At 37.6% G+C, this 27,859-nt stretch overlaps 1 protein-coding gene across 2 annotated transcripts; it reads left to right on the plus strand.

Annotated features, from left to right (window-relative positions):
- The first annotated feature begins 187 nt into the window (after positions 1 to 187).
- Positions 188 to 26,440, plus strand: ENDOU (endonuclease, poly(U) specific). Of its 2 annotated transcripts, none has more exons than XM_039352597.1 (9): positions 188 to 291; positions 13,223 to 13,357; positions 16,188 to 16,211; positions 18,228 to 18,393; positions 19,093 to 19,295; positions 20,056 to 20,175; positions 21,259 to 21,365; positions 25,008 to 25,150; positions 26,008 to 26,440. In XM_039352597.1, the coding sequence occupies exons 1-9, from the start codon at positions 234 to 236 to the stop codon at positions 26,114 to 26,116; spliced, it is 1,065 nt and encodes a 354-aa protein (XP_039208531.1). In that variant the 5' UTR covers positions 188 to 233; the 3' UTR covers positions 26,117 to 26,440. The 2 variants fall into 2 exon arrangements, with proteins under 2 accessions (XP_039208531.1, XP_039208532.1); XM_039352598.1 differs by having other exon boundaries at positions 18,231 to 18,393.
- Positions 26,441 to 27,859: the final 1,419 nt, after the last annotated feature.

Below are 27,859 nucleotides of genomic sequence, written 5' to 3' on the forward strand. Positions count from 1 at the left end.
ATCACTCTAGAACACATAGACTCATGCCTATGGCAAGGGCTGATATTGGTGGACACGCCTTTTCCTTCCTTGTGGGGTGCTGTGCTATCTATCCTTGAACTTCAAGCTCCTCCTAGCTTGTCTCCAAATGAACCACCCTTGTAATATATACTGATGTAGCAATGACAACTGGCTGAAGTTGGTTGAGTCTGTTTCCTGTACCTCTTGGAGACAGCATCTGGGCTGTGGTGATAATGAAGAGTTGGGCATTTCTCCTCCTGCTAGTAGAGATTTCCGGTCTAGCATCTGGATGTAAGTTTGCTTGTAAATAGACTATGCATTGTTTAGAAGAATTGCAACCAGAGATGGTGGCTTCATGGTTTGATTCTTTACGGTACTGAGAAAGAACTTGCTAGGGGAATTTCAAATCTGAAGAAATATTTAAATTGCCATTCTTTTTAATCCCATACGGGAATAAAACTGAATTCAGTTATGTATAGGCAGTGATCACTAGGCTGCCAATACATGATACATTTACTGTGGAGGAAGCCAAAAAAGGAGAAAGCAGATAAGAAAGCCGTAGATCGGGTATCAGTTGCATTTTTACATTTTTTTATGATGACATGTTCAAAAAGCCACAGTTGTACTGATTTTGTAATAAATGATTGAGTTGAATGGTAGGAAACTGATGCTGAGTAATAGGAAAGATTCACTACAATTGGATGAGGTATGCATGAATGTCAACACTCTCTTGCAGTCATCAAGTGGACTTAGAAGGGGGAACATTTCTTCAGCTTGATTCATACAACAAGCTCGGAGAATGAACCTTCACCCTCATCCTATACCCGAGCTACATATATTTACCACTATTACAAATCATACAACCTTGTTGTAACCCAATCAAGTCTGTTGCCAGTAGAAGAGAATATTTGTAGCTCAGGGTTGAATTGATGAGTCTCTTAGCTTGGTTATTTTCTTGAGTTGTTTCATTACCCAACTAGGTAACATCTTCAGTGCTAGAAGGGAGTGGTGTTTGCTCTCTATTTATGTATAGTGGTTCGCCAACACCTAACAGGGAGCAAAGAAATGTCTGCAAGAAAACAACCAAGATCAAGGAGCAACAAGGATTCCACAAATCTGTTGCTTTTGTTATTTTTCCCTCAGTGGAAACCCACACATATAGTCCCTCAAACACACACACACACACACACACACACACACACACACACACACACAGATGTACAGTATTTATTGGGCTGTAATTTCCACCTTTTAAAATTATTTGCTTTATTTATATATTGTCACATTATCCATGAACTCACAGTAATAAACTCAAGTCCAGGTAACATGCATGCTGGTTTTTGAAATAATGCCCATCGCCTCATACATCTAGGTGTACTTTTACTTATCATAAGAAATGAGGTAGAGGTGAACCATAGGAATGTTCAGTGAATCCAAAGTTCCATCCTGTATAAAACTTTTGACAGAGATCTGTATTATATATATATTATAAATAGTTGTTTTTATTGTTTTTAAATATCTTTTTAGCAATAAACAATTGGTTTGATACCTCTCCTGGAGATCAAAGCCTGTGTTATTGAACAAATATGCCCAGTGCTTCTCAGTCTTTTTGACTAGAAGGACATCATTTTGGTCCTTTTGAGTTCTTGTGATGATATTGTTACCCTCTCTTCTGGTGGCCTCTTTTTTATTGTTTTTGCTTTTCCAATCGTCAGGTCTTCGGCAATGACTTGCAACTTTCCATGATGTGTCTGAACTATCATTATTAGTGTTTTCAGTGAGCAGTATGATTTTACCTCATCTAAGAATCAATGACTTATTCTCATTGTGGTCCAGCATGATTTCTTTTTCATTGTTCAATGTTTCTGACGTTCCAGCTTTCAAACCATGGCCTTGAAAATATAAACTTATGTTTTCTATGTGATATCTCTAAGCTCAATCAGTCTTATATCTAAAATAGGAACACCACGTTGTCTCAAGAGCCCTTTTTCTGATGTTAATCCTTCTCACATCCATGACTACTGAAAAGCAACAGCAAGGTTTTCCATCACTTTGAGGCCTGAAACATAGGATATCTGTAATTCAAATCCTAAAGTAAACATATCAGGTTAAACCCACCTAACTCCCAACTCTCTGTTTCCCAAACTGGTTTGCTTAAATATGTTATGTGGCTCCAAATCTTTAGGGTTTTTAGCTACCCAAAGAAAGTTAATGTGTCCTTTGGCCATCAAATAGTTGCCCATTCCGAGGTGGCACAGCAGTTAGAGTGCAGTACTGCAGGCCACTTTAGCTGACTGTGTTCAGCAGGTCAGCGGTTCAAATCTCACCGGCTCAAGGTTGACTCAGCCTTCCATCCTTCCGAGGTAGGTAAAATGAGGACCCAGATTGTTGGGGGCAATGTAATATATATATATATATATATATATATATATATATATATATATATATATATACATTGCTTACTGGTGTACACTGCTTAGAGAGTGCTTGCACTTAAAGTGGTATATAAGTCTCATAAATAAATAAATAAATAAATAAATTCCAATTCTAAGCAGATATGTTTAGGATCAGATATGAGTCTACACTTTCTTAAGGCCTCTGAAAATTCTTCAATATTAGAATTTTCAATTTACTTTGGGAAAGAATTTTTTTTATATCTATATATCATGTTTATATCACATTTTTGCTTCATTATGATTCAGGAAAGTATCAAACTGCTTGTACCACAGACTGGGAGTGGTAACCTGATGTCAGTTCTCTTACTACTACCATAGCTTACTGGAAGAAGAGCCCTCATTGTAGATTGTGAGAGATGGAATTAGATCGGAAAACACTTTCACTGGAGAAATTTTAGCAGAAATTGACATTCATTAAGGATGCCATAATTGCAACATCCCTGTAATAAAATAGGATTGAATGTATTAAGAATCTGTTCAGTTCTTATAATTTATGATTCCTTGATTACCCTTTCAAGGAAGACAAGTCTATGGATATGTAGCCTTGTAAAAATGGTTTCAGAACATGGTAGATCATGCATGTCTATGGAGTTTCTCAGTCATCCAGTTCATGATTGTCCCAAAGGTACTTTTCATAAGGCAGCTGGACTCCCTTAGTTTTTTTCCTTGCTTCTCGTCCATTCTTCAGATCCAAAAACAACTTCTTGTTACATTTTAAGGTGGACAGTCTTGCCCCAAATTGCTGATATAATGAGCAAAATGGACTGAATATTGAAGGGATTAATTAAAGAAAGAAACCTTTGCGCGTCATTGCCGTATCTGTCATACTTGGAATTTGCTCCCTTGTGGTTTGACTTGCTTGTCAGAAACTAGCTGGGAATGTTGTAATCACATGACATAAGACTCTGCAACCATCATAAAAGTGAGCCGATTGCCAAATACCTCACGACCGTGGGGGTGGGATAATGGTCGCAATTTCAAGGATGGGTTATCCTTCTTTCTGGGACTGTTGTAACTTCAAATCATCATTAAACAAGCAGTTGTAAGTCAAGGGTTACCTGTATGGTATGACTGTCAAGGACAATATTGAGAACAGGGTAGCAAACAGAATTGCCTCAAATGGAACAATCCAGAATGCCCCCTCCCATACATACACACAATTTCTCAAGCAAGCTTTGAATAGTTTGATTTCTTTTCTGACCATAAAAATGTCTTAGCTTTTTGTAGTGTACTGCAGAATTCAACTGTAATTTTTTTTAAAAAAAAATCAGCTATTATTTTTGTTGAGGATTATATTGTTGGAATTGGTAGGAAATTCCAAAGACATAGTCTATAGGAATCACATGTTAGGTAAGAGGGCGAGGTTGTTCCTTGAAGTAATGATTATTGATCTATGCAGTGATAAAATGTTCTCCTAGGATGTTAGATTAAGAAAACAGCATGTGAATGTTCACAGAAAGCCACAGTTGGTACCTACAGAAACTGGCAAATCAGCGTATCTTCCTTATTAGTCTTCAGTGAATTAGGCTGAGTCAATGGCATTTTCAAGCAACAATTTTGTAACATTTTCTTCCTTCAAACTAAAACAGGGTGGAAATCAAAGTAGCTGGTGTGGGTGGAAGCATGGCAGCAATGAAAAACTATGAGTAAAGAGGTGTCCAACGGGTCTTTGGATGCAAACAAGAAATACAGATGTATCAAGCTTCTTCTGGCAGGCTATACTGGAACCAGCTCAACAGGCATGTCTGATTGGGAGTTTTATAGTACAAAAGCTAAGAAGTGATTAAGATAGGATTCCAGTGACAGCTGTGTATTAAACCTGAATCTTAGCAAAATCAATGTTCAGACCCTTTACCTCTTTCTCTGACCTAGGCTATGCAATGGGATGGATGCCCCCTCTTATGAGGGGGGGGGTACTTTTCATATTGCAATTTCTGATTTTGATAATGGACAGATCAGCTGTCAAAGTGTTTATGAACCGCAAAAGCTCATTGTGGCACAGAGATGCTAGAAACCTAGAAGAAGAGCTTGAAAGGGGGGTATAGTAGGAAAATAGCTGCCTGGGGCAGCAGGGTGTGTTTATTTGCTTTAAGGCAGACATGTCAAACTCGCGATGTCATGTGATGTCGCGCGACGTATCAGAACTTTTTCCCCATTGCTGGCAATGGGGTGGGCGCGGTTTCCTTGTGACGCATCTGGCCCACGGACCGGCAGTTTAACACCCCTGCTTTAAGGAGTTAGCTAGAAACAGAAAATTTACTTAGCTAGAAAAGCTCACACTTTTTTGGGATGGTTTGCCAATGCTGTCTTCTGTGTTTTTTGTTTAATTTTCCAACATATGCAATAGCCCTGGGATTTCCCTTTTAAAAACTTTATTTAGTTTAAAAAAGTTAGAGAAACATGGAACATTTAAGAAAGCAAAAAATAATGTACAGATAATAAAGCCGAGGTAGATAAACAACAGACTAAGAAAGTATTTCCTAAATGTTTGTCATCCCACCTCTCTTTAATTGTTAGATTTTTATTCCATCATTATTACTTTATACATAACTCAAGGTAGCGAATATACCTAATACTCTTTCCTCCTACTATTATCCCCATAGTAGGAGGTGGGAGGTGGGTTGGGCAAAGAAAGAATGACTGGTTCAAAGTCACCCAGCCAGCTTTAGTGTAGTCTTAATGTACACACCTTCCCTAATAATCAAAACATGAAAATGTAAACAAATGAACAATGAAAACAATAAAATGAAAGTTTGGGAAAGGTGGATTTATTGCAACAATAGAACTAAAAGGTTCTTCACATCTCCCCTGGACTCTGTCTGCACTGATCCAAGGGGGATAACATTACACAATTTGGAAAATCCTGAACAGGTATCATAAAAACTGATATGCTTCAGTATATATTTAATGATGTATGATATTATGCAATATTTCACATCCTTTCTCTAAAGAAAGCACAAACATCTCCGGTGGATCTGCACGCGCGATGGCGGCCACTTTGTAGCCATCCTCCTGGGTAAGTGTTTGAATCGCTATGAACAGCGGACATCAGCTGTTCAGTGGTTCAAAATCCCCCTCCCGGGCAAAGGGGGGGAAGAGAGTTGTCTGAATAGTGGTAGAGCCTCTTATGCACCCCCAAGGCTTTTTTTGGGGGGGGGGTGAAAAGAGTGCTCCCATGGAGTTCAGACTGTCTCCGCTTCCCAACTGCTTTTGTCCCTAGGGACAAAACAAGCCGCTGCAACCACCTCCGCGATTAAAGTGATCTGGTGAGTTTTTTCTTAGAAGCGGACAGAGTTGACTAGAGGATTTAGCTTTTGCTTTCTTTGATTTTATTTGGATTTTAAGTTTAAAGACTTACTTTTACGTTTATATTCCCTCTTTTTATTTTTTATTTTTTGCTGAAAGGGAAAGTAAAATGGCGATCGGCAGGCTTTTCGGTGTTTTTTTTTTCCTTTGGGAAGGTAGAATGGTGATCGGCAGGCTTTTTGGTGGTTTTTTTTCCCTTTCCTCTTTTTTTTTTAATGATTGGAATGGAATGTGGACCTGATTATTTATAATGTTTTTTTGATGTTGGGTTTGGATTTTAGAAGCATTATTATTTTTGCTTAACTTCTCTGTTTAGTTTTTTGTACTTTTAAAAAATGGAATGGATTTTTTCTATTTAATCTTTTTTTTTTCTTCTTCCCTTTTTCTTTTTTTAACTCCTTTCTTTTTATTATAATGATCTCCTTTTGAAGGATTTTTTGATTTTTTGGAGTTAATCTCTCTTTTTCTTTTGTTTAATTTTTGTAATTTTTAAGAAGGAGTAAAGATTTTTTTAAGATGGCTTCAAAGCGTCCAGTAATTCCTACAGCTCCTAAGGTGGTTTCTTCTTCGGTGTTATCATCAGCGCAACAACCTAAATTAATAGCTTCACCCTCTTCCTTGGTACAGTCAACAATGGTGAAGGATTTGCAAGATATGATGGGAAATGTTATATCTCAAATTAGGGGAGAAATGAAAGAGATTTTAGAGGAAAATAATAAGATTTTGAGGCAAGAGATAGTTTTGGCTTTAAAAGGAGTTGCCTCTGTTCTTGAAAAGCTGAACTCTTGCGTAGAAGAGGTAGAAGTAAAAGTGGAATTGATGGAGGGAAAATTTGAAAGCATGGAAAAAGAGATGGAAAATTTTCAAGATGAGATTCTTATGCTTCAATATAGACAAATGGAATATGCTTTAAGAATCAGAGGCTTGAGAGAGTCTGCGCAAGGAGATTTGAGAGAGATGGTTGCAAAGGACTTTGCTGTGATTTTGAATAGAGAAAAAGAGGAAATACTTAGTGAAATTGAAAAAAACATTTAGAGTTAACTCTGTGGTGGCAGAGCAGAAGAATTTGCCAAGAGATGTGGTAATTTACTTTGGGAAAAGATCCCTGCGCAACGAAATTATACAAGCTTTTTATAAGAAGAGGTTTCAAATTGCTTCACAAGATGTTATAATTTTAAAGGAGATCCCATCTAAAATTTTAAGAAGAAGAAAGGAGTTTGCTTTTTTAGCAGATGAACTTAAAAAGAGAAGAATCTTGTTCAGATGGGATGTTCCGACTGGAATGGTGGTGAGTTACCTGGGGATACGTTATAGACTTAATACTGTTTCTAAAGCAAAAGACTTTTATACTTCGGTCCTGGGGGTATGTTCATCGCCATCTATTACGTTTAAAGCTTTGGAAGAAAAGAAGGTAGAATTGCAGTCGGAAGAGCTTATACTTATGAAAATTGGGAAATCTCAATTTGAGAGGCCTCAACAAGTTGAGATGGAGGAGCAGAGGATAACTTGAGCAACATATAACTGTAAAGAAAAGGAGCAACAGAAGAAGGTCAAGGAAGCCTCACAAGTATTGGTTTCTGAATCTGTGGGAGAAGTAAGAGTTATAAACTTTTTGGAGCAACCTTTAAGGGTAGAATTGCAGTCTGAAGAGCCTATATTAATGAAAAATGGGAAATCTCAGTTCAAGGGGCCTCAACAAGTTGAGATGAAGGAGCAGAGGACAACCCGTGCAACATATAAACGTAAAGAAAAAGAGCAACAGAAGAAGGAGATTAAGGAAGCCCCACAAGTATTGGTTCCTGCTGTGGGAGAAGCAGGATTTACAAACTTTTTGGAGCTACCTTTAAGGGCAAATTTTAAAGCACTTCTTTCGAGGTTTATGGATAAGAGAGACTGATAAGGAATGTGTTTACTGTGGATGGGATTGGTTATTGGAGAGAAGATTATGGAGATCGAATGAAAATTCTAGATAAGAAGTTTAAGTTTAAGCACTTAGTTCAAGTATTCAAAAGAGTACTGAGTTTGCGGGAGAAGCAAGATTCACAAACTTTTTGGAGCTACCTTTAAGGGCAGATTTCAAAGTACTTCTTTTGAGGTTTATGGATAAGAGAGACTGATAAGGAATGTGTTTATTGTGGATGGAATTTGTTATTGGTAAAGATTTAAAAATGTATAAGGGAATTTCAATGTTTTAAGTAATGTTTAAATTTGTGTTTTGGAGGGAGTTTATAAAGAATGATGGATAATAATATAAGTATGATATGAAAAGGTTCAGAGTATATTATAATGTGTTTAATGATTGAGTTTTTTTAATTATTATTATTATTATTATTTTTAAGAGAAGATAACTTGTTTAACTAAATGTATTTAGATTTGTTTAGGAATTATATGTCTTTCAAGTTTTTTTTTTGTTAGGAGAGAGATTGAATGAAACTTTTAGATAAGAAGTTTAAGTTTAAGTATTTAGTTTAAGTATTCAAAAGAGTATTGAGTCTTAATGGTATAATGAATGTTTATATGTTTATTTTTGTGTTTTAGGATAAAGAAAGAGGGAGAGATTAGATTTTATATTGTAGGTATAGATATTTAAAGAAAGTAATGTTTAAATTTGTGTTTTGGAGGGAGTTTATAAACAATGATGGATAATAATATAAGTATGATATTTGAAAATGTTTAGAGTATATTATAACATGTTTAATGATTGTAATTATTATTTTTTAGAGAAGATTATCTGTTTAATTTAATGTATTTAGATTTGTTTAGGATTTATATGTGTTTTAAGGTTTTTTTTGAAAAATTTTAATTAAGCCTGTACTCAACTCTGGGAAGGTTGGGGGAGGGTATGGGAGATTTGGGGAGGTGGGGGAGGGTATGGGAGGGTGGGGGGGTCTGGGGAAGGGATTTGTTTTGTAAAATTTAAAAACTTTCAATAAAAAAAAAGAAAGAAAGCACAAAGATCCTTATGGGACTTTAAATTAAGTGCATTTGGTTAACATGGTCATTTATTGAGATGGGCAGCTACAGGAATAATAATAATAATAATAATAATAATAATAATAATAATAATAATAATAGGCAGAACCTCCAATTTCAATCCAATCAGAAACGTTTCTAACAATCCATTAATGGAGAAACTTCAATGATTCAGTCAGTACCTGACAAGGAAGAAACAGTGCAGTTCTGGAAGCAGATATGGGATAACCCAAAGAAATACAACAAGGATGCGGCTTGGTTAAAAGAGGTGGATGCAAATAAAACAGAAGTTGAAATGAAAGAACTAGTAATAACAACAAAAATGGTAGAAAAAAGAGCAAAGAAAATCAAAAATTGGTCAGCACCAGGTGAAGATGAACTGCATGGGTTTTGGTTGAAACATCTAACTGTTATACACCCACTCATTGCCAAGCAGTTCAACAATATACTACAAGGAGGAGAAATTGAAAAGTGGCTTAACAACTGGGAAAACCTACCTAATAATGAAAAATCCAGCAAAAGGGGCAACAGCAGGCAACTACAGGCCAATTACCAGCTTACCAACAACTTTCAAATTACTAACTGGTGTGGTAGCTGATGCAGTACAACAGCATCTAGTTAAAAACAATCTCTTTCCACCTGAGCAAAACGGAAACCGCCCCAATAGCAGAGGAACAAAAGATCAACTCCTAATAGACAAAATGATCTTGGAAAACTGCAAGAAAAGGAAGACCAACCTGAATTTGCATGGATTGACTATAAAAAGGCATTTGACTCTCTGCCACATGACTGGATAATCAAGTGCCTAGAAATAACAGGAGTCAGTAGAAACATCAGAAAATTTGTGCAAAGATCGATGGCACAATGGAAGACACAGTTGCAGATCAATGGTGAGAGACTGGGAGAGGTTAATATCAAGAGAGGAATATTTCAAGGAGATTCATTATCACCATTACTATTTATTATTGCACTGTTTCCTCTGTCAACAATACTGAATAACTCAGGACATGGCTATCAAACATCAAAAACATCTGCCAGACTATCCCATCTCCTTTACATGGATGATCTGAAGCTGTATGGAAAAACATCATCTGAAATAGAATCGCTGCTCAACACTGTCCGTATATATAGCCAAGATATTGTAATGGAGTTTGGCTTGGACAAATGTGCCACACTTACTATCAAACAAGGAAAAATAATGAAAACTGAAGGAATCAAGATGCCCCACGAAAATAACATTAAGAGTCTGGATGGGGAAGATTACTACAAATACTTGGGTATCCTTCAAGCTGACAACATCAAGCACACTGAAGTCAAGAAAAAGATTAGAGGTGAATACATCAAGAGAGTGAAGAAGATCTTAAAGTCCAAACTCAATGGAGGAAATACCATAAAGGCAATCAACACCTGGGCAATCCCAGTCATTAGGTACACAGCTGGAATAGTGGACTGGACTCAAGCAGAACTAAAAGCAATGGATAGGAAGACCAGAAAAATAATGACAATGAATCATGCCCTTCATCCACGCAATGACATTGACAGACTTTATCTACCAAGGCAAATAGGTGGGCGTGGAATACTACAAGTACATCAGATGGTTGAAGAAGAAAAAATGGCTTTGGAAGAATATCCGAAGAACAATGATGAAGATGCACTGAAATTAGTATATCAGGAAGGCTTACTGACTACTGGAGAGACCAAACTGGCCTACAAGAAAGACCAAATGAAGAACAGAATAGAGGCATGGGAAGACAAAGCACTACATGGCCAATACATTAAAAAAAATAGCTGGGAAAGCAGATATTAATAAGACCTGGCAATGGCTAAGAGCAGGAAAATTGAAGAAAGAGACCGAGGGACTAATTCTGGCTGCACAAGACCAAGCCTTAAGGACAAATGCATATAAAGTCAAAATTGAGAAGACAGCAACAGACAGTAAGTGCCGCCTATGCAAAGAAGCTGAAGAAACAGTGGACCACCTGGTAAGCTGTTGCAAGAAGATTGCACAGACTGACTACAAGCAGCGGCATGACAAAGTAGCAACAATGGTGCATTGGAAGATCTGCAAAAAATATCATTTGCCTGTAAGCAAAAACTGGTGGGATCATAAAATAGAGAAAGTCATAGAAAATGATAAAATTAAACTGCTCTGGGACTTCAGAATTCAAACAGACAAGCACCTGCAACATAACACCCCAGACTTAACAATTGTCGATAAGAAAGACAAAAAAGTCTGGATAGTGGACGTGGCAGTGCCTGGAGACAGCAGAATAGAAGAGAAAGAACTGGAGAAGATAACAAAATACAAAGACCTACAAATAGAAATAGAAAGACTGTGGCAAAAGCAAGCAAGGGTAGTACCAATAGTCATAGGCTCCTTGGGTGCAATCCCAAAACAATTGGAGCACCATTTGAACACCATTGGCATTGACAAATTCGCTATTAGTCAATTGCAAAAGGCGGCCTTACTAGGAACTGCTTCCATCCTGCGACAACATCTGTAATACCATCAAACATCCACATCTGCCTATCCCAGGTCCTAGGTAAGGACTCGATAGGTAGACAAAATGCCAAATCCAGTCTGAACATCTGGCTGACTGTGCGATGATCAATCATCATCATCATCATCATCATCATCATCATCATCATCATCATAGAACAGAACAGAACAGAACAGAACAGAACAGAATAGAATAGAATAGAATAGAATACCTTGGGATTTTCTGTATCTAAACTCTAAGTAGGCTGCTTAGTTTTCTAGGTCAGATAAAGTTGGTTAATATAATCACTTCCTTACATAGGAAGGATCACACAGTCCTGGCAGAAACTATATCCAACAGGAAGATGTAATCTGGGTTAGATGTCCCAAGAGTAATGGTCTGAAGTAAACTACCTTCTCTCTCTCACTCCCAGTTTGGACCTTCAAAACACTTTTATGGCTTAATGATCCTACTTGACACTTGGCCAAGTTGTTCAAGATGATTAATAAGCCATCACAGTTGCTGCAGTGCACAAGTGCTTCTTTCATCATTCTGCTTCATGTTGATCTGGCAACTGATTGCTAAGTGTTCAATGTTGATTATGAAATATGAATCACCACCAAAGCGATGATAATAAGAAGTGAAATCTCATAGATTTAAAGAGGTGGAAAACCATAAATCACATTTCTTGGAATTGAAATTAACTGCTCTAAGGTTGGGCTTTTGAATTAAACTTTCAAAATATGAGGGGAGACAATGGGAAGAGTTTAATATTATGTATTATGTAATATTTAACATCCACAAGTAATGCATTAAATGAATACAGAGAGAAGTGTTTATTTTGTTACATAGGAAGGTGATATGTATACGATAGAATTGTGGCATGTATAACATACTAAGGGAGATGAGGAAAGGAAAGTAAGGAGAAAATAGTTGGCTTTTCCAATGTTTTAGAAAACTTTCCCAACTTTGAAACTTTCATAGCAATTCTCCATGGAAAAATGTAGAAAGTACTTTTTTTTCTTGTAGAGTCCTTGGTGTGCTTTGAGTTTGATTATTTGCTTGTTTCATTACCTGACTAGTGAACATCATCAATGCCAGTGAATGTGGTTTCAGCTAAGCAGACAACAAACTATCAAGCAGAAAACAATACCTTAGTCAAGAAACTACAAAGGAGAAAACCACACTCACACCAAGATGGGCAGGATAAGCTACTGTATATAAACAAAGAGCAAACCCCACACTCACTAGAACTGATGCTATTGTCTAGTTAAATAATGAAACAACCACAAGCAAATATCAAAGCTCAGAAAGTACCAAGGACTGCATAGTTTAACCCCGGGTTACATATATTCTCTTCTATTTATATATATATTATCTTGCTTGGGATCCCTTTTCCGGCCAATCCAGATTGAGAGTTCTATGATTGCTTTCCCTGGTATAATTAGTTTGGAAGTAAGCCACTAGCAATAGAAGGTGAAGTTCACTTAGTTCCAGAAGAATGATGAAGTCTTTTTTTTTGTGTGTGCAAGCTTTGTGTTTTGAGGAAATCCATTTGATACATTATCAGCTATCTCTTTCTTGTTCAAGCAGGAAACCCTATACCATTTCGGACAAATGGCTGTCCAGTCTCTTTTTAAAAACTTCCAGTGTTGAAGCATTCACAGCTTCTGGAGGCAGGCTGTTCCACTGGTTAATTGTTCTGTCAGGAGGTTTCTCCTTAGTTCTAGGTTGCTTCTCTCCTTGATTATTTTCCATCCGTTGCTTCTTGTCCTGCCTTCAGGCACTTTGGAAAATAGCTTGACTCCCTCTTCTTTGTGGCAGCCCCTTCAAAGGACACTAGTCAAAGAACAGCACCTAAATGTTCTTGAAGCCAGCTGCTAGCTGAGTGAGACCCTCCATTAGCCTTCAAATGCTGCATCATGATCATCTTTTTTTGCTCCAATTTGCTGCTAATCCTGGCCCTGCTAATTATTTTGCCTCTCCCAATATACTTCTACTTTTCAGCTTTGTATGGGCCTGCAGATTCCTGCAAAGGACGATGTAATGAAAAATATAACCGGGAAGATGAGTGCCACTGTGACACCAACTGTGAACAAAATCAGAATTGCTGTGAAGATTACCACATCCACTGCAAAACAGGTAAAACATTCTCAGATCAAGCTTAACTAAGTGGATGTCACTACTATACATTAGTTGTCCTGAGATCAGAATGGAAATAGTTTACACATTGCCTGTTTTTTTTTTTTTTTACATGTTAAATCATTTAATCTAGCCAAAGACTTGGTATACTGGTTGTCACCCATCTTAGTTACCCTGGTCTGACCTAACTTATCTTTTTTTAAATTAGCCAGGATTAGCAGCCGACTGCCCTCTATTGAACACAAACACACACACAACTAATACACCCCTCCTCATAGAAAAAGTGACTGTCTTCATGCATATCCATACTCTCCAAATTTGTGTAGATTAACAAGAGATAAGATAAAATGTTTTATAATAATTCCTTGTTTAAAATAATTAAGGTCATATCGTCAAATTGGAGACACATAATATGGAATAGAAATTTGAGATGTTGCTTCTTGTTGCTGCAACTGTTTGTGTCCAATCAAAGAAAGCATGTGAGTCCAAACCAATGGAAGAAGGGATTTACTAGGCTATTTAAACTAGGTCCCTTCTTTTGCCAACTTAGACCCCATTTTGAAGGATGGACTCTAGGGTGCATGTCTGAAGCCTTTCAATCCAGGAAGACCCCAAATAACTCCCAGATGTCAAAGCCAAACAGCCTCTGTACACTTCTACTTCATTTAAGTGCCAAGAGAAGACCTCAAGAGATCACTCCACTCATGGGACTTTTTCAGCAGCAGCATTGTTGGTCTTGCTGAAAAATTTCTTTCTTCCTGTTGTGTCCATCCCTAAATCAATGAGCTGTTGTCTTTGAGGATGCAAAGCAAAACAGGACACTGAAATGTCAAATGAGGAACAACTAGCAATTCATGGTCTTTTCATTACCAGGAAAATCAATTTTGATTGTGCCAAGTTTTTGAATCAACTAACACCCTGAGTTTGCTAGATACTGTTGTTACATTGCCATGTTATGATATTATATTGTAAGTGCTTGGGATTTCATTGGCTGATTTTAATCTATTGTAAGCCTCCTTAGGAAAACCTGAGGGTGACACTTTTTTGAATGAATATATAGTTCAAAAGGGCAACACCTAAACAGTTAACCTGCCTGCCCTCCTTGCTCTCCCTCTCTTTCTTTTTCTCTCTCTTTCTCTCAGACTTAAAAGAATGTGTGGACATTATAGCTTTGATTGTCTAGATGGGTGGTCACCCGGTATGTCTATGGGGTAGACATAGATCACAAAAATCAAGATGGTGCCTGTGACCATACAATTAAAACTCCTTCCCTTTCATGTGCATTGCATGACGCAAAAAGGTCTTCAACTGCAACGGTGGCAGCCCCTACCTTGATTTTTCTGACCCTAACCCTATGGATATCCCTGGTACCACATAGGACTTATAGGGAGAAGACAACAAGAATGTTGGTGCTGTGAGGAAAAAAATGTCATGGAAGGAATATTAGATTTTTTTGAAGGTGATGTTGCTATTGATATTGCCTCTGCCAATACTCTGGGCAATAAACCAGAGTGGCCAAGGGACGGGGATCCTAGGGCCTCCACAAATTTCTGGAGCCACAGATATATTTGGAAAGAAACCAGACCCAGTTGGACTCAATGGATTTGTTTTTCATACCCGGCCATGCAATTTGATCAATCTGGTTGGTGTTTTCATCCACATATGGGATCTAAGCAATGGCAGCCCTTGCATGATCTTGCTGCATTTGGATGTTACACAGGATTGAGTATCTGAATGGGAAACCACCAGAGAATCCCAGGAATATAGGCTTGATTGGGAAGTAGGAAAAAATGCAAAAATAAAAAAGCAGTGTCCAGTCATTTCTATATTGCTTCCAAGAAGGCTGCATGAATAGAGCCATGAAATCATCTAGTGTTGAACTTGACACAAAGGAGATTTTACATTTTTTTACCAAGGCAACTGACCTGTAATATGGTTGGGTTCTTAAATATTGGTTGGGCCTCATCACTGGTAGAAGACAAAACAAAATCAGCCATCCTGAGAAACATTGACGAGTGACGTATCAACTTTAGAAAGAAACAAAATAAAACCATCAGGCTTTTGTGCAAAAATATGAAAGGTGATTCCCAGGAGAAGCCAAACAAGTTTGGAGCCACAGGCCAAGGAAAAGGATATCTTGGAGGTAGGGGGCAAGCAGGTCACCAAATCATGGCATTTAAGGAAACTCTCTCCCTCACAATATGTCATAGCTGAGTATGGGGGTGAGGAAGAAAATGTCTAGACTTAGTTCTAGCTTAGTTTAAGGGGTTTATCTTCCTAATGCAAAGTATCTCCACAGCCTCACTCCTTGCTGGTTGCATCTGTTGAAAGAAAAAGTCTTCATCAGGGTCCAGGCCAAGCTGGGAATAAACAAAATGGAGAGTGATTTAGGAAAGAAGGTTGTAGTTTATTGAAGAGCAGAACCAGACAGAAATGTGGCTCTGGGAAAGCTGACCACATGGAACAGGGAGTGGAGGGTTTTTATAACTTCTTGGGCTTTTGTGTTTGGAGTTGTTTCCTGTTCCTTTGGGGAAATATAATATTCTGTCCTTTTTAATATCCCTCCAAAATATTTCCTTCTCTAGGAGGGTGGGTGGGTGCTGACTTCCAACATGGCCTTAAGAACTGATGCATTTGGTGAGCACAAACAATGGGAATCAATAAATTGGAAAGTATGGAAATATTCCTCCAGATGATATGCAAAAATCCAAAAGGGATAGGTGGAAGTTGCAGCCATCTTTCCCTTACTGGCAAGAAAGCTATATCTGTAGCAATAAATGACAAGTTTGGTGCTTCTCCGTGACCAGAAGATTTCTTCCTTCTTTAACAGGTACCACAGATGACAAAGAAAAGGGCAAGTATTGGAACCTTCTCTTCATCTTTACATGAAACGTGCAATGAAAATGGCTAACTGCTAAAGCCATAGAGCTATTGGTGAATCCTTTGAGGAGGTAATGAAGGCAGGATTGAGCTGATTGGGTAGGAGCTCTTAATATAAAGGAATTCGTAGCCAATCAGCATCCCTACCTCTTCTACCAAATAGTTCTTAGTTGCTTAATTTTGCTCCTGGAGTTTCTACAGGGAGTAGAAACTGCTTCTATCAATAGTAATTGCTAGCTCACCAACAGTTGTATACTGTACTTCAGTGATGATAGAGACATTCCCCAGATCTATTTCTTGCAATTAAAACAAACATTTACTTCCTCTTCACTGACACCTAGTGGCAGCAACCACTTCCTTTTCACTGAAAATAATTTCATTTGTAATAGTTGGTCAAAATAGGGATATTTTGGATGACAGTTCTATCACCCTTTGCAATTGGCTCTGCAGGCTGGCGTTTATAGGAATTGTGTTCAAAATACCGTGAAGATAACAAGTTGCCTATAATTTCAATCAAACATTAGCAGTTATATAACTGAATTCATCCATGTGCCTATATGGTCTTGGTTCCCTTAATTTTAAGGATTCTGCAGGAAAATTTACATTTAAAAAAGGATTTTAAAACATGCTTCCCCTCTAACAATATATTGGTAGAAGCATTTGGATCTTTTGACACCGCTAGGAACCACAGTGAACAGAAAACTAAAGTCCAATGTATACTTGAATCCAAGAGGTACTTACTATATACAGTACCACTTTATCATGAGTCTTTTCCAATTCATCATCCATAAATCCCAAGTTTTGGGGTCTTTCTAGATGACTGGTTCTTAAATAATTTGATTCTATTATCCAACTATTTTAAACTTTTCCCTGTTGTAAATAATGTCATTAATACCCCCTCTCCCCAAAAAACCAACCCCAAAGTAAAATAGGCTGTTATTTTATACAGGTGTCTCAAAAGCAGCAATCCCAGACTTGATTACCATTAGGATAGGTACAAATAACCACAGTATAAGAGCCACTGCTCTAGGTAGACTTTGCTGTGAAATAAGATGAGGAAATTCAAAGAAAAGCACAGTCAACTCTACTTGGGTTTGAATAAGTTCTCAGATGTTGCCAGGTGACTACCCGGAGCTCTCCATGGTGATCAGAACATGGAACAGTCAGGTTGGATCCTTCCTGCTTTATGATCTAGGGGTTCTAGTATGAGAACAGAAAAAGGAGGAGCCAGATGTCAATCCCCTGCAGCCATAAAACTCATGAGGATTGCTGCCGGTTGTCTCTTTTGTTATTTGTTATTTAGCCTAAACTATCTCACCAAATAGCTGTAAAGATAAAGCCAAAGTAGACTCCTTAGGAAAAAGACAGAATCCTTAGTAGAATTAAGTCTTGCACACAAGACACATTGTGTACATTATAAAGTAATCATCCACATTCTAGCTTGTTCTGCTTTAATAATCTTTGTGTTGATTGCACATGAATAGCTGAACCACTAATGTTACTCAATAAATTTGCCCCAAAATCTACTGTGCTGCTGTGTGAATGCATCGTATTATTTAATCTTTGCCACTTTGCACTCTCAGTATCTTCATTTCTTACAACCAGGTGCTCATCAGAATATAAATCTTATGATACTGTTTTTTTATTTAAAAACAAAACACAGATAATATATGATGTGTTTTAATAGATAACTACATTTAGTAATGTATCTTCTGAAATTAAAACATTTTTACACTTTAAAATAAAACATGCTCAGAGGTAGATATGAAATGAAATGACAAACCGATACAAATCAGAAATAATTTCAGCTATGCATTCTCAATATGTATACTTGTATACTTTTCAAAGTTGTATTTAAAATTCTTCAGAAGCTTTTTATCTGCAATCTTTGAATTGTCGTGGGTGGATAGCATTCTTTGCCCATTTTAAGCAGCTTTGCCAAGTGACTGATTCAAATGACCTTAAGCTAAAATCATTATTTTTCCATCAGAAGGATTCTCATACAGAGGCAATACTATAACAGATGAAGAACTACAAGAAGCATCAGAGAAGATTTACCAGACTGACCACAATAGAGCAGAGGAGTCTGACATTATCCTGAACAAGCAATACTTCACTTCCAAAACAAATGGGCATGAAAATAATTCCCCAGATCTGTGAGTTTAACCTATTGGAATGTAAACTACAAAGCGAACATAGGCAATTGGAATGGTAGACCCTTAATTACAGATAACCAAAATTCCAGAGATGGAAAAATAACTATTTAGCATTCTTGTTTCTAAATTTGGAGCTGGAAATATTTATTGATGACTATATCAATAAATGGCTTGCTATACTATACTTATTAGATATTTAACTTCATTCAACCATAGTAATATATTCCAGGAGCATAGGAGTCAAAGGAGGAGCCCAGTTTTGATGACAAAATGTTGTTTTTTTCAGGTAGGAAAAAAATGGTTCAAACCTAGGGGCTGCTATATTAGAAAATCCACATCAGACAAAGCTGAGGTGATTAGGAAGAACCAATTGTCTCTGTCTTTTATCTAAGGCAAAATATTGACTAATTATGATCCACTTGGAATGGATCCTGAAAGGAGATATGTCCATGGATGCTTGGCAGAACTAGGGAAGGAGGTTGAGTGGCTCTCAGTACCATAATTCTGTGGTAGGAAAGCCATCACGGCTATGTGTACCGCAACGGGATAGCTGCCTGTCCCACACACATAGCCAAGAGGCTCTACGCCACAGGTTATGAATGAAATCACTCTTCCAATCTGTTATGGAGTGTGGGAAGAATCCTGAGCCTGTGGTAAACTGTAGACCAGCTTCACACCAAATGGTTTTTCATTGGGCAGGCTCTTCACTTATGTCAACCATGAGAAACTCTTCTCAAGGCCAACCTATGCCAGTTTCATCAAGCTATTGGATAATTATCAAGCACATGTTAGGACAGAGGAGAAATTCACAAAAGAACAGATAAAGGAACAAGACATTTTCCTTCAGGATATCATGAAGACCGAGGTCATGAAAGAGCTATATAAGTTTCTTCACAGCAAAAGTAAGTCTTTGGTAACTGAGAGATAATCAACGTGATTTTATACAGAATCATAGAACCATAGAAGTGGTCAACCTCAATCTTCTGCTCAGTGGAGAAATCCAAATAAAGTTATCCCATGTAGATTTTGTAGAGTGTACATTTGTATGAAGAAATATTAGGCAGCCCCAATCAAATTTAATTCCAAGGACTACATGGTACAAAACTAAACATATCTTTCTAGAAATGTGCTTACTATTCTCTTGGGGATTCACTAAAACCTACAATGTGACCAGGGTTGCTGCAATTTTAGTATATAATTATGCTTAGCGTGGGGAGACCTCAATTCCTCCTTAAAACTGGTTTCACTGTCAAACTTCTTCCTTTGCAATATAATATTGTATCACATGGAAGCTGTACCTGTTTTTGCTGAATGTGTGTATGAATAGACAAAGTTTTCATCCTCTCAGAAGTTCCTGGAAATAGTTTTGTGACTGAGAAAAGTAACATATGAAATGATTCACAACACTCTTATAAAACTATGATTCCTAAAGCAAACAAGTTAGACATTTACAGAATTAATGTGAAAGTTATTGACAATTTCAAAGAGCACATTTTTCTCCCAGTCTTCTTCCCATCTCTATTAGACATATCTACTTTGGATTTCTTTCATAATATCTCTGGTCCATAGAGCATTGTTGGGATGATGTGAGAATTGTTTGTGATGTCTTCATGTAACAAGAAATTAATGATTGTTTGCCATCCATCTGTATCTCCATCCTAGATCGTTATGATACAGAAGCAGAGTTTGTTGAGGATCTTAAAAAGATATGGTTTGGTCTTTATTCCAGACGCAATGATGTTAATGATAATGACTCCAGTGGTTTTGAACATGTCTTTGTAGGTAGGTTTAATTAAAACAAGCTGATATTCCTTCATACATTTAATTACAAGTAGTCCTCGGGTTATGAGTACTCATTCAGCAACTACTCAAAGATATGACAGAGCTGAATGAGGGAGACTCACAATGCGTTCTTGAAATTCTGGCTGTTGCAGCATCCCATGGTCACGTGATTGCAATCAGGGTGATCCCTGCCAGCTTCCCACAAGCAAAGTCAATGGGGAAGCCAACAGGAAGTTGCAAGTCATGATCATAAGAGGTCTTTATTTATTTGTTAGATTTATGTGGCAGCCTATTGTAAACTTTGGCTAGCTCACAACTGTTATAAATTGGGATTCCTTGGATTGCTGTTATTAAGCAGCATGATCACATGATATTGCACTTTACAACTTCATCAGTTAGTGAGGGAGTTCTCAGTCCAGGTTGTTGTTGAAACTCGAGGACTACCAATTGAACCACAATTTGTTTATGCGATATTGCTTTAGCACATTTCCCCCCTTAAAAGCTGGAGGTTTATGGCAAAGTGAAGACAGGTCTGCTAAAAGCGAAGCTGATGACCTTGGCGGGATGAATACCTTGCCAACAGAAACTGATTTGTATTAATTTTTAAAGATATTCCCTATTTGCCTCCCTCAATGTTCCTTAAAATACAGTTGTAGTGCAATCCATCTGCGTCTGAACTCAATGTAGTTGAGGCTCACCCATGGGGGAGAATGGTCTATGTAGTTCAAGAAGTTCCTTAGGTTTCTTGAGCTACATTTCTCTGAATTTCCAACCATCATATCTTTTGGTGATTCTGTTTCATTTAAACTTTCCATTAAGCTTTGCCTTTGTCTTCCTTTTTGCTACTATCATCCTTCTTATTTATCCCTCCATCGTAATATAATGAACTCTGTAAACTTCTCCTCCATTTCCAAAAGAACTTGGAAGAATTCCAAACCTGAACAGTTTTCTTAGGCTTTTCTTATTGATAGGATGGAGGAAAGCTTTTTGTTAATTGTATAAATCTTCTTTGTATAGGAATTATGACTTATAATTTGTTGTTAACATAAATTAATATGTTCTTATGGCTATGGTTCTTTTTAGGAGAAATCAAAAACGGAAAAGTATCTGGATTCCACAACTGGATTCGTTTCTACCTTCTGGAGAAACAGGGTGTTGTTGATTATTTCAGCCACAGCTATGATGGTCCGGTATGTTTCACTGGAGAAAATGAATACTCTTCCATTATTGGAGAAAAATTAACCCACTTGGGGAAGAGAAGAAAGGTCACAGCACATTCCCTGATGAAATACCGTAGGCATACTATGCATCTGTTTGATCTCTCTGTGAAATGCTGAGCTATGATTACCAACATCCCTTGCTATTGACTGGACATACCCTTTTCAATAAAGCCAAATTCTCCTTGTTTAAGGTATAAACGACTATGCAAATATTATGTAGGCCTGCCATTCTTTGGGATAATGGAAGCAGAGGAAAAATAATAACAGTAGTAATAGCACCAGTTATATTGTTGTAATGCCAGGCTGTTGCTAAATATGGAGCATATGGGTAGAAAAAAATACACGGATCTCTATCTCTATCTGTCTGTCTGTCTGTCTATCTGTCCGTCCGTCCATCCGTCCATCCATCCATCCATCCATCCATCCATCCATCCATCCATCCATCTATCCATATCTGTCTGTCTGTCTGTCTGTCTGTCTGTCTGTCTGTCTATCTATCTATCTATCTATCTATCTATCTATTGGCATTTCATTAACAAGGTATCTTTCAGGTTTCTTCCTGTTTTTAGTATTTTATAAAGGCAGGATCATCTGGATTTGTTTCTAATGAAAAAACAGTATCATAACTATGACAACACTACTATAAGAAAAGTCCTTTAAAAAACCCTCTTGCAAAAAAAAGCATGAAAGTATATTAGTATACATGAAAGTATATTAATGGTTAACTTTAATTTTATGGATGCAAGATTCTAGCCCAATGTTGCAGATATATGGATGTGTATCTCAGCATGGTTAGCAGGGAGGTGTGTGCTTTTGGGCAAAAGGAATGCCTGTTCCCCCCGCCTAAAACAGATTGCAGAAAATATGTTATTAAAAATGGTGGTTCAAAAGAGAGAGAAGAAGAAGGAGAAAGAAAAGGAAACAACTTATACATAATTATCCAGCTGTGGCTGGTGACACATTGTCACAAAAATAGTCTTTGACTGGATTCAAGCCTCCAGAGAATGCAATGATTTAAGTCCATCTTAGATGTTTCTTTGTGGACTCCCTCTTCTCTTAGTAATGAAGAAAGGGCTCTTTAAGACTAATGAGAACAACACTGGAGCCTTCATTCATTTCCTCTTTCACTCCTAGGGATTTTTCTAGGGATTTTTGGGACACAGCAGCAATTTCTCCTTTCCAAAGAAATGATAGTTTGATTTTTCTCTAAGAATATATAGCAGCCTGCCTGCCTGCCTTCCTTCCTTCCTTCCTTCCTTCCTTCCTTCCTTCCTTCCTTCCTTCCTTCCTTCCTTCCTTCCTTCCTTCCTTCCTTCCTTCCTTCCTTCCGCCACTGCACCAGCCTTTTCAAGTCCCCCTTTTCACAGGCTGTCTCATCTTTCTTTACTAAGCTGGACTTTCTTTCTTTTTTTTTTTTATTGAAAATTTTTATAAGTTTTTACAAAAAACCAGAAAAAAATATAACAATACAAAAACAGAAAACAACATGTACAAAAAACTAAACATAACATCCCCTTCCCCACCCCCCCCCAAAACACCCCCCCTTCTCCCCCCTGAGCTTCCCAGAGCAGAATATAGGCTTAATTAAAAAGGAATTTAAAAAAAATATATATAAAAAAGAAAAAAAATAAGACTGAAATATATGTATATGTATATAAAAATAAGAATTATGAAAAAGCAATATGATATTTTTTTATATCCAATTTAAATTGTATAAATTCTATCCATTTATCCCAAACAGCAAGAAATTTCTCTTGCGTTTGTTCCTTTAAAAAAGCCGAAATCTTTGCCATTTCCGCCAAATAGGACACTTTAAAAAACCATTCCTGCAGTGTAGGCAAGGATTCCTTCTTCCAATATTGTCCTACTAACAGCCTTGCGGCTGTAATCAAATTTAACATCAATATAACCTCCTTTGTATCACAATCAGTAACTATACCCAACAAAAATAACTGCGGAGTAAATTTTACCCTCCTTCTAAAAATTCTCTGGATATTCCACCATATCTTAATCCAAAATGCTTTTATCTCTCTGCACGACCACCAAATGTGGTAATAGGTGGCATCTAAACAACCACATCTCCATCATTTAGGCTGTAAGTCCGGGTACATGAAAGACATTTTTTGTGGGTCAAGGTGCCATCTATAAAACATTTTATAAAAATTCTCCCTTAAATTCTACTAAGCTGGACTTTCATGCTACCGCTTTCCCCAGTCCATCTGAGCTTTTCTCCCCTGCTATTGGCTCAGATATCGAACAGCAAGACCTATAAGGGGCTTCCATTGGAGCCTTCTTTTGGGCAAACACTTTTTTTTGCATTGCCAATTGGTGAGGCAAGTCAAAACCAGATGACATCTCGGTATGGGATGATTTCTAGATTATCGCAAGGAGCTTGAACATATTGGGTATTAGTTACTTGGGGGACTAGCCCAAAACGAGGCTGAGATAAAATCATAAATGCCATCCCATCTCACCAAGTCCAGGTGTAATGCTTGGCTATGTTATATTGATAGGCAGATAACCCTACAAATAGATCTGCTCCTGTATATATGACTGTGTGTACTTTTATCCACTCACATACACTTGAAATATGTTTAAATAACTATTTTGTTCCATGTTCATGTTGTTATCTCTGTTTAGTGGTAGGGCTGGCCATGGTCACATGTTAATATCCATTGACTATGTTGGAACTCTTAGATTATGAGCCAAGTGGATTAAGAGTTAGAGGGTTGAGGAGAGTTTGAGAAGAGCCGAGGTGGCGCAGCAGTTAGAGTGCAGTACTGCAGGCCACTTTAGCTGACTGTGTTCAGCAGGTCAGTGGTTCAAATCTCACCTGCTCAAGGTTGACTCAGCCTTCCATCCTTCCGAGGTAGGTAAAATGAGGACCCAGATTGTTGGGGGCAATGTAAGTATATATATATACAATGCTTACTGGTGTACACCGCTTAGCGAGTGCTTGCACTTAAAGCGGTATATAAGTCTCATAAAATAAATAAATAAAATAAAAATAAATAGTTTAGGAACTTTTCTCTCCTGAGCTTTCCTTGGACTGGTTTAGGCATAGGCCATCATGTGACTTATTTGAATTGCTGCTGTGACATTTGTCACCCCATTGATTATCAGGGTTGATTTGGTTGACCTAACTGGCTAAGCGGGTGTCCCATCCCTCCCGCACTGTTCCATGTGCAGCCAGAAATTGCATGCCCATTGAATGAGGACAGTTATCTCAGATAGAAGGAGTGTACTGATCTTTAGTCAAGAGCATACAAAACAACATTGGTGGCACCACTAATCAGCATTATGTACCAGTGGGAGGTTATTGGGAGCAAACATTGAACGCTACTTGCCATATGACAAATATTTTCCTCCCTTCTCACAAAAGAAGAACCAATGTGTTTTCTTTGCCCCACACTGCTGATAGAACATGGTATCCCTCTTATATGTCACTAGTCTTTACAAATAGTCAGATCTCATCAAGCTGGGTATAGGAATTTGTGGTTTGTATGGCTTCACAATGAAAAACTCTTCCTGGAAATATTTTATTGTTGCAAACACTGTAGATCAAAGCTCTTGGAAAATTTCCAGCATATTTTTTCTCTCTCCTCCCTTTAGTGGACCTCATATCCAGATGTGCTGGGAATGCAGTTCAGCTTTGATGGATTTTACAAAGAGGTTGGAAGTGCTTTTATTGGAAGCAGTCCTGAATTTGAATTCGGACTCTATTCCCTGTGTTTCATTGCTCGGCCTGGAAAAGTGTAAGTATATTGTTAGGGCCAAGAGTTATTTTCACAGCAGTTCAAATGGGAAGAAGAAGTGCCAGTAAAGGATGGTTTGGAAGCCAATGCATGTTTTTGATGTGCTAATTCCCATGTATCAAAAGTGAAAGTATTCACATTCTGGTTGAAATTCCTTCCAAGTGAAAGGAATGCTTCAATCCATTCAATTGTTCTCAGGAGCAGAGCTAGCAAGCAGGGTTATGAAATAACAACGTTCTTACATCTACTGTATACTCCCTAACATCTGATATGAAAAGGTCTGTCACTTTTGAAGACAAAGGTTTCATTTAGCTATCTTAGTCAATAGATGGTAGTAGACCTAGCCTTCAAATTAAAGTCTGAGCAAAGTAATGGCCATTAAAATATCTGAAATGGTATAGGGTTTCCTGCCTGAGCAGGGGGTTGGACTAGATGACCTCCAAGGTCCTTTCCAACTTGATGATGATGATGATGATCTTGGTTCAAGGTAGAGTAAAAATTCTGAATTTTCCCAGTAATGTTCAGGCAAATAACCTTCACAATTTAGGAGTACCACATAGTACGCTTTGCAGAATTTAGCAGCCTCAAGGCATGAATCGCATCACTGGGTTCATTCAAGCAATTTATGAAGGTTTGTTCCATAAACAATCTTATTCATGGGAGATCTTCTGAATTCATACTTTTCATGAAGAGGTTTCCAAATGCTGAACCAGACAACATTCATAAAGGTGGTGCTATAGAGAACAGGTGGAATTGTTGATGGTAAGGCTTGATTCAGCTAGTAATTTGACTCAGCTGTAGTTTATTCCCAATAATTATCTAGAAAGATGATTATATACCAGTTTTCTGTCTTTCAGGTGTCATCTGAAAATTGGAGGCCACAATCTGAATATCCAAACTTGGGAGAAATCCACTGATGACGATGGCAAAAAGTATATTGCCTCAGCTTACGCGGTTACCCCATGAGGTTGTGAGGTTAAAAAACAAAAAAACAAAAACCACCCTCCTGAAAGACCCAGAAACAATCCACAGCACATCCAATGTTAATCTCTGTTCATGCCATTTCACAATCGCTGTATATTGTATGTCTTCTTCGATCTTTTAATGTGGTATTAGTGATAGCTGGAATGGGTCATAGTGAAAAGACTTTACAAATCTGCACGTCTTTGGCAGACTATAGTTCAGCCAGAAGGCACAGGTAGCAAGTAACTTTTTTTTCTGGAGATGACATGCATTTCGCATAAAATAAAGACAGAATGGAAAGTGAAATAATGTTTGGCTAAAAAAAAATGAACAACGGAGAGCAGGCAGGAACATTTCCAAAATGACCTTCCATTGTCTTTTTCTTGAAAGAAACCTGCTCTCTATTTAGGCCAGTGGTTCTCAACCTTTTTAATGCCGTGACCCCCAACCGGTTGTAAGTCGAGGACTACTCAACTGGTGCAGCACCGTTTGCAGAATGGGACTTTTGGCGGGCTCAGCAAGGCAGAGACAGCCTGGACAATTCCTATTGGCTTTTGAAAGCCAATAGAATTAGACTCTATTCAAGAGAGTCTATTCTATTGGCTGTCAAAAGCCAATAGAATAAAAGGGAGTAGCACAGCTAAGGAAAAGGGGGGGAAAATGGCGGACTGTGTTGTTTGGCGACCCCCGTGAAATGGTCGTTCGACCCCAAATGGGATCCCGACCCACAGGTTTGAGAACCACTGATTTAGGCAAAAAAGAAAGAAACTTTGCAATAAGTTGAATGTATGTGTGTGTGTGTGCGCGCACACACATACACACAACAAACACACACATTTCATTCATTTATTTATTCATTCACACACTGTTTAGCAAGAGTAGCTATTCAGGTAACTACCCAGAAATGGGGACAAGAAGGGGAAGAGAATTTAAATCAGTATTCAATATAACTGTATGAAATATGAAAACAGAATCTTTAAGAATGGTACTTAACTTCCTGTTTCTGATCCATTGAGCTGCTCTCTGATTTCTTTTATGGTATATTGTTTTAAAAAACAAAACCAGTTCATATGCACCTGCCAAACCCTCATGGGTTCTTTGACTTCCGTCCCTTATACTGGCCAGCCTCTAAGCAGCATTAAAATTGAGAAAACTAAGAAATTTCACTAAAAGCTTAACATTTGTGTTCAAAATGTGGCTGAGCCATGGACCAAATGACTAGTCTTTGATTAAACCACTATTTCTCAGTCCTTTGATTGGTCATATGGAGAAAATGGTCTCCTACCTACCTTACAGGGCTGTTGTGAAGTTGTAAAAGGCTGATGGCAAAAAATGTATAATAAAATGCAAAATATCATATGTTAATAATACAATGCTTCTGTATGATTTGATTAATAAATCTTTGTTTGAGTAACTTATTTTTAAAACAGCAATTATGATGTTTACATTAGCCTTTTATCCCCAGTACTGATAGCATATCTTTCTAGAGATATGCATACTTTTCAGCTCTACAATTTCTTCAGATTTTCTTTCTGAATCTGGCAGAGTTTAATTGTACCATTCAATTGAAACTTGATAAAATGTCCAATAAATTCAGTGGTGAAAACTGTGTCCTATTTGACTGATTCCATGGCATTCCAGGTCTAATCTCAGGAAAGATAAATATGTAACTGATCTGTGGAGATCAGTTTCAGTTCAAAAACCAAAGATTCACGAGTCTCTATTTCTGAAGCTGCCTGTCATTCC

Source organism: Crotalus tigris, unplaced genomic scaffold, assembly GCF_016545835.1.
Source record: "Crotalus tigris isolate CLP2741 ecotype Arizona unplaced genomic scaffold, ASM1654583v1 scf7180000018445.1570621, whole genome shotgun sequence".
NCBI lineage: Eukaryota > Metazoa > Chordata > Lepidosauria > Squamata > Viperidae > Crotalus > Crotalus tigris.

Coding starts and splice junctions, on each gene's coding strand:
- ENDOU (XM_039352597.1), top strand. CDS start 234: ATGAAGAGTTGGGCATTTCTCCTCCTGCTAGTAGAGATTTCCGGTCTA. Junction 13,358..16,187: donor CCACATCCACTGCAAAACAG/GTAAAACATTCT, acceptor CTTCTTTAACAG/GTACCACAGATGACAAAGAA. Junction 21,366..25,007: donor GCCACAGCTATGATGGTCCG/GTATGTTTCACT, acceptor TCCTCCCTTTAG/TGGACCTCATATCCAGATGT.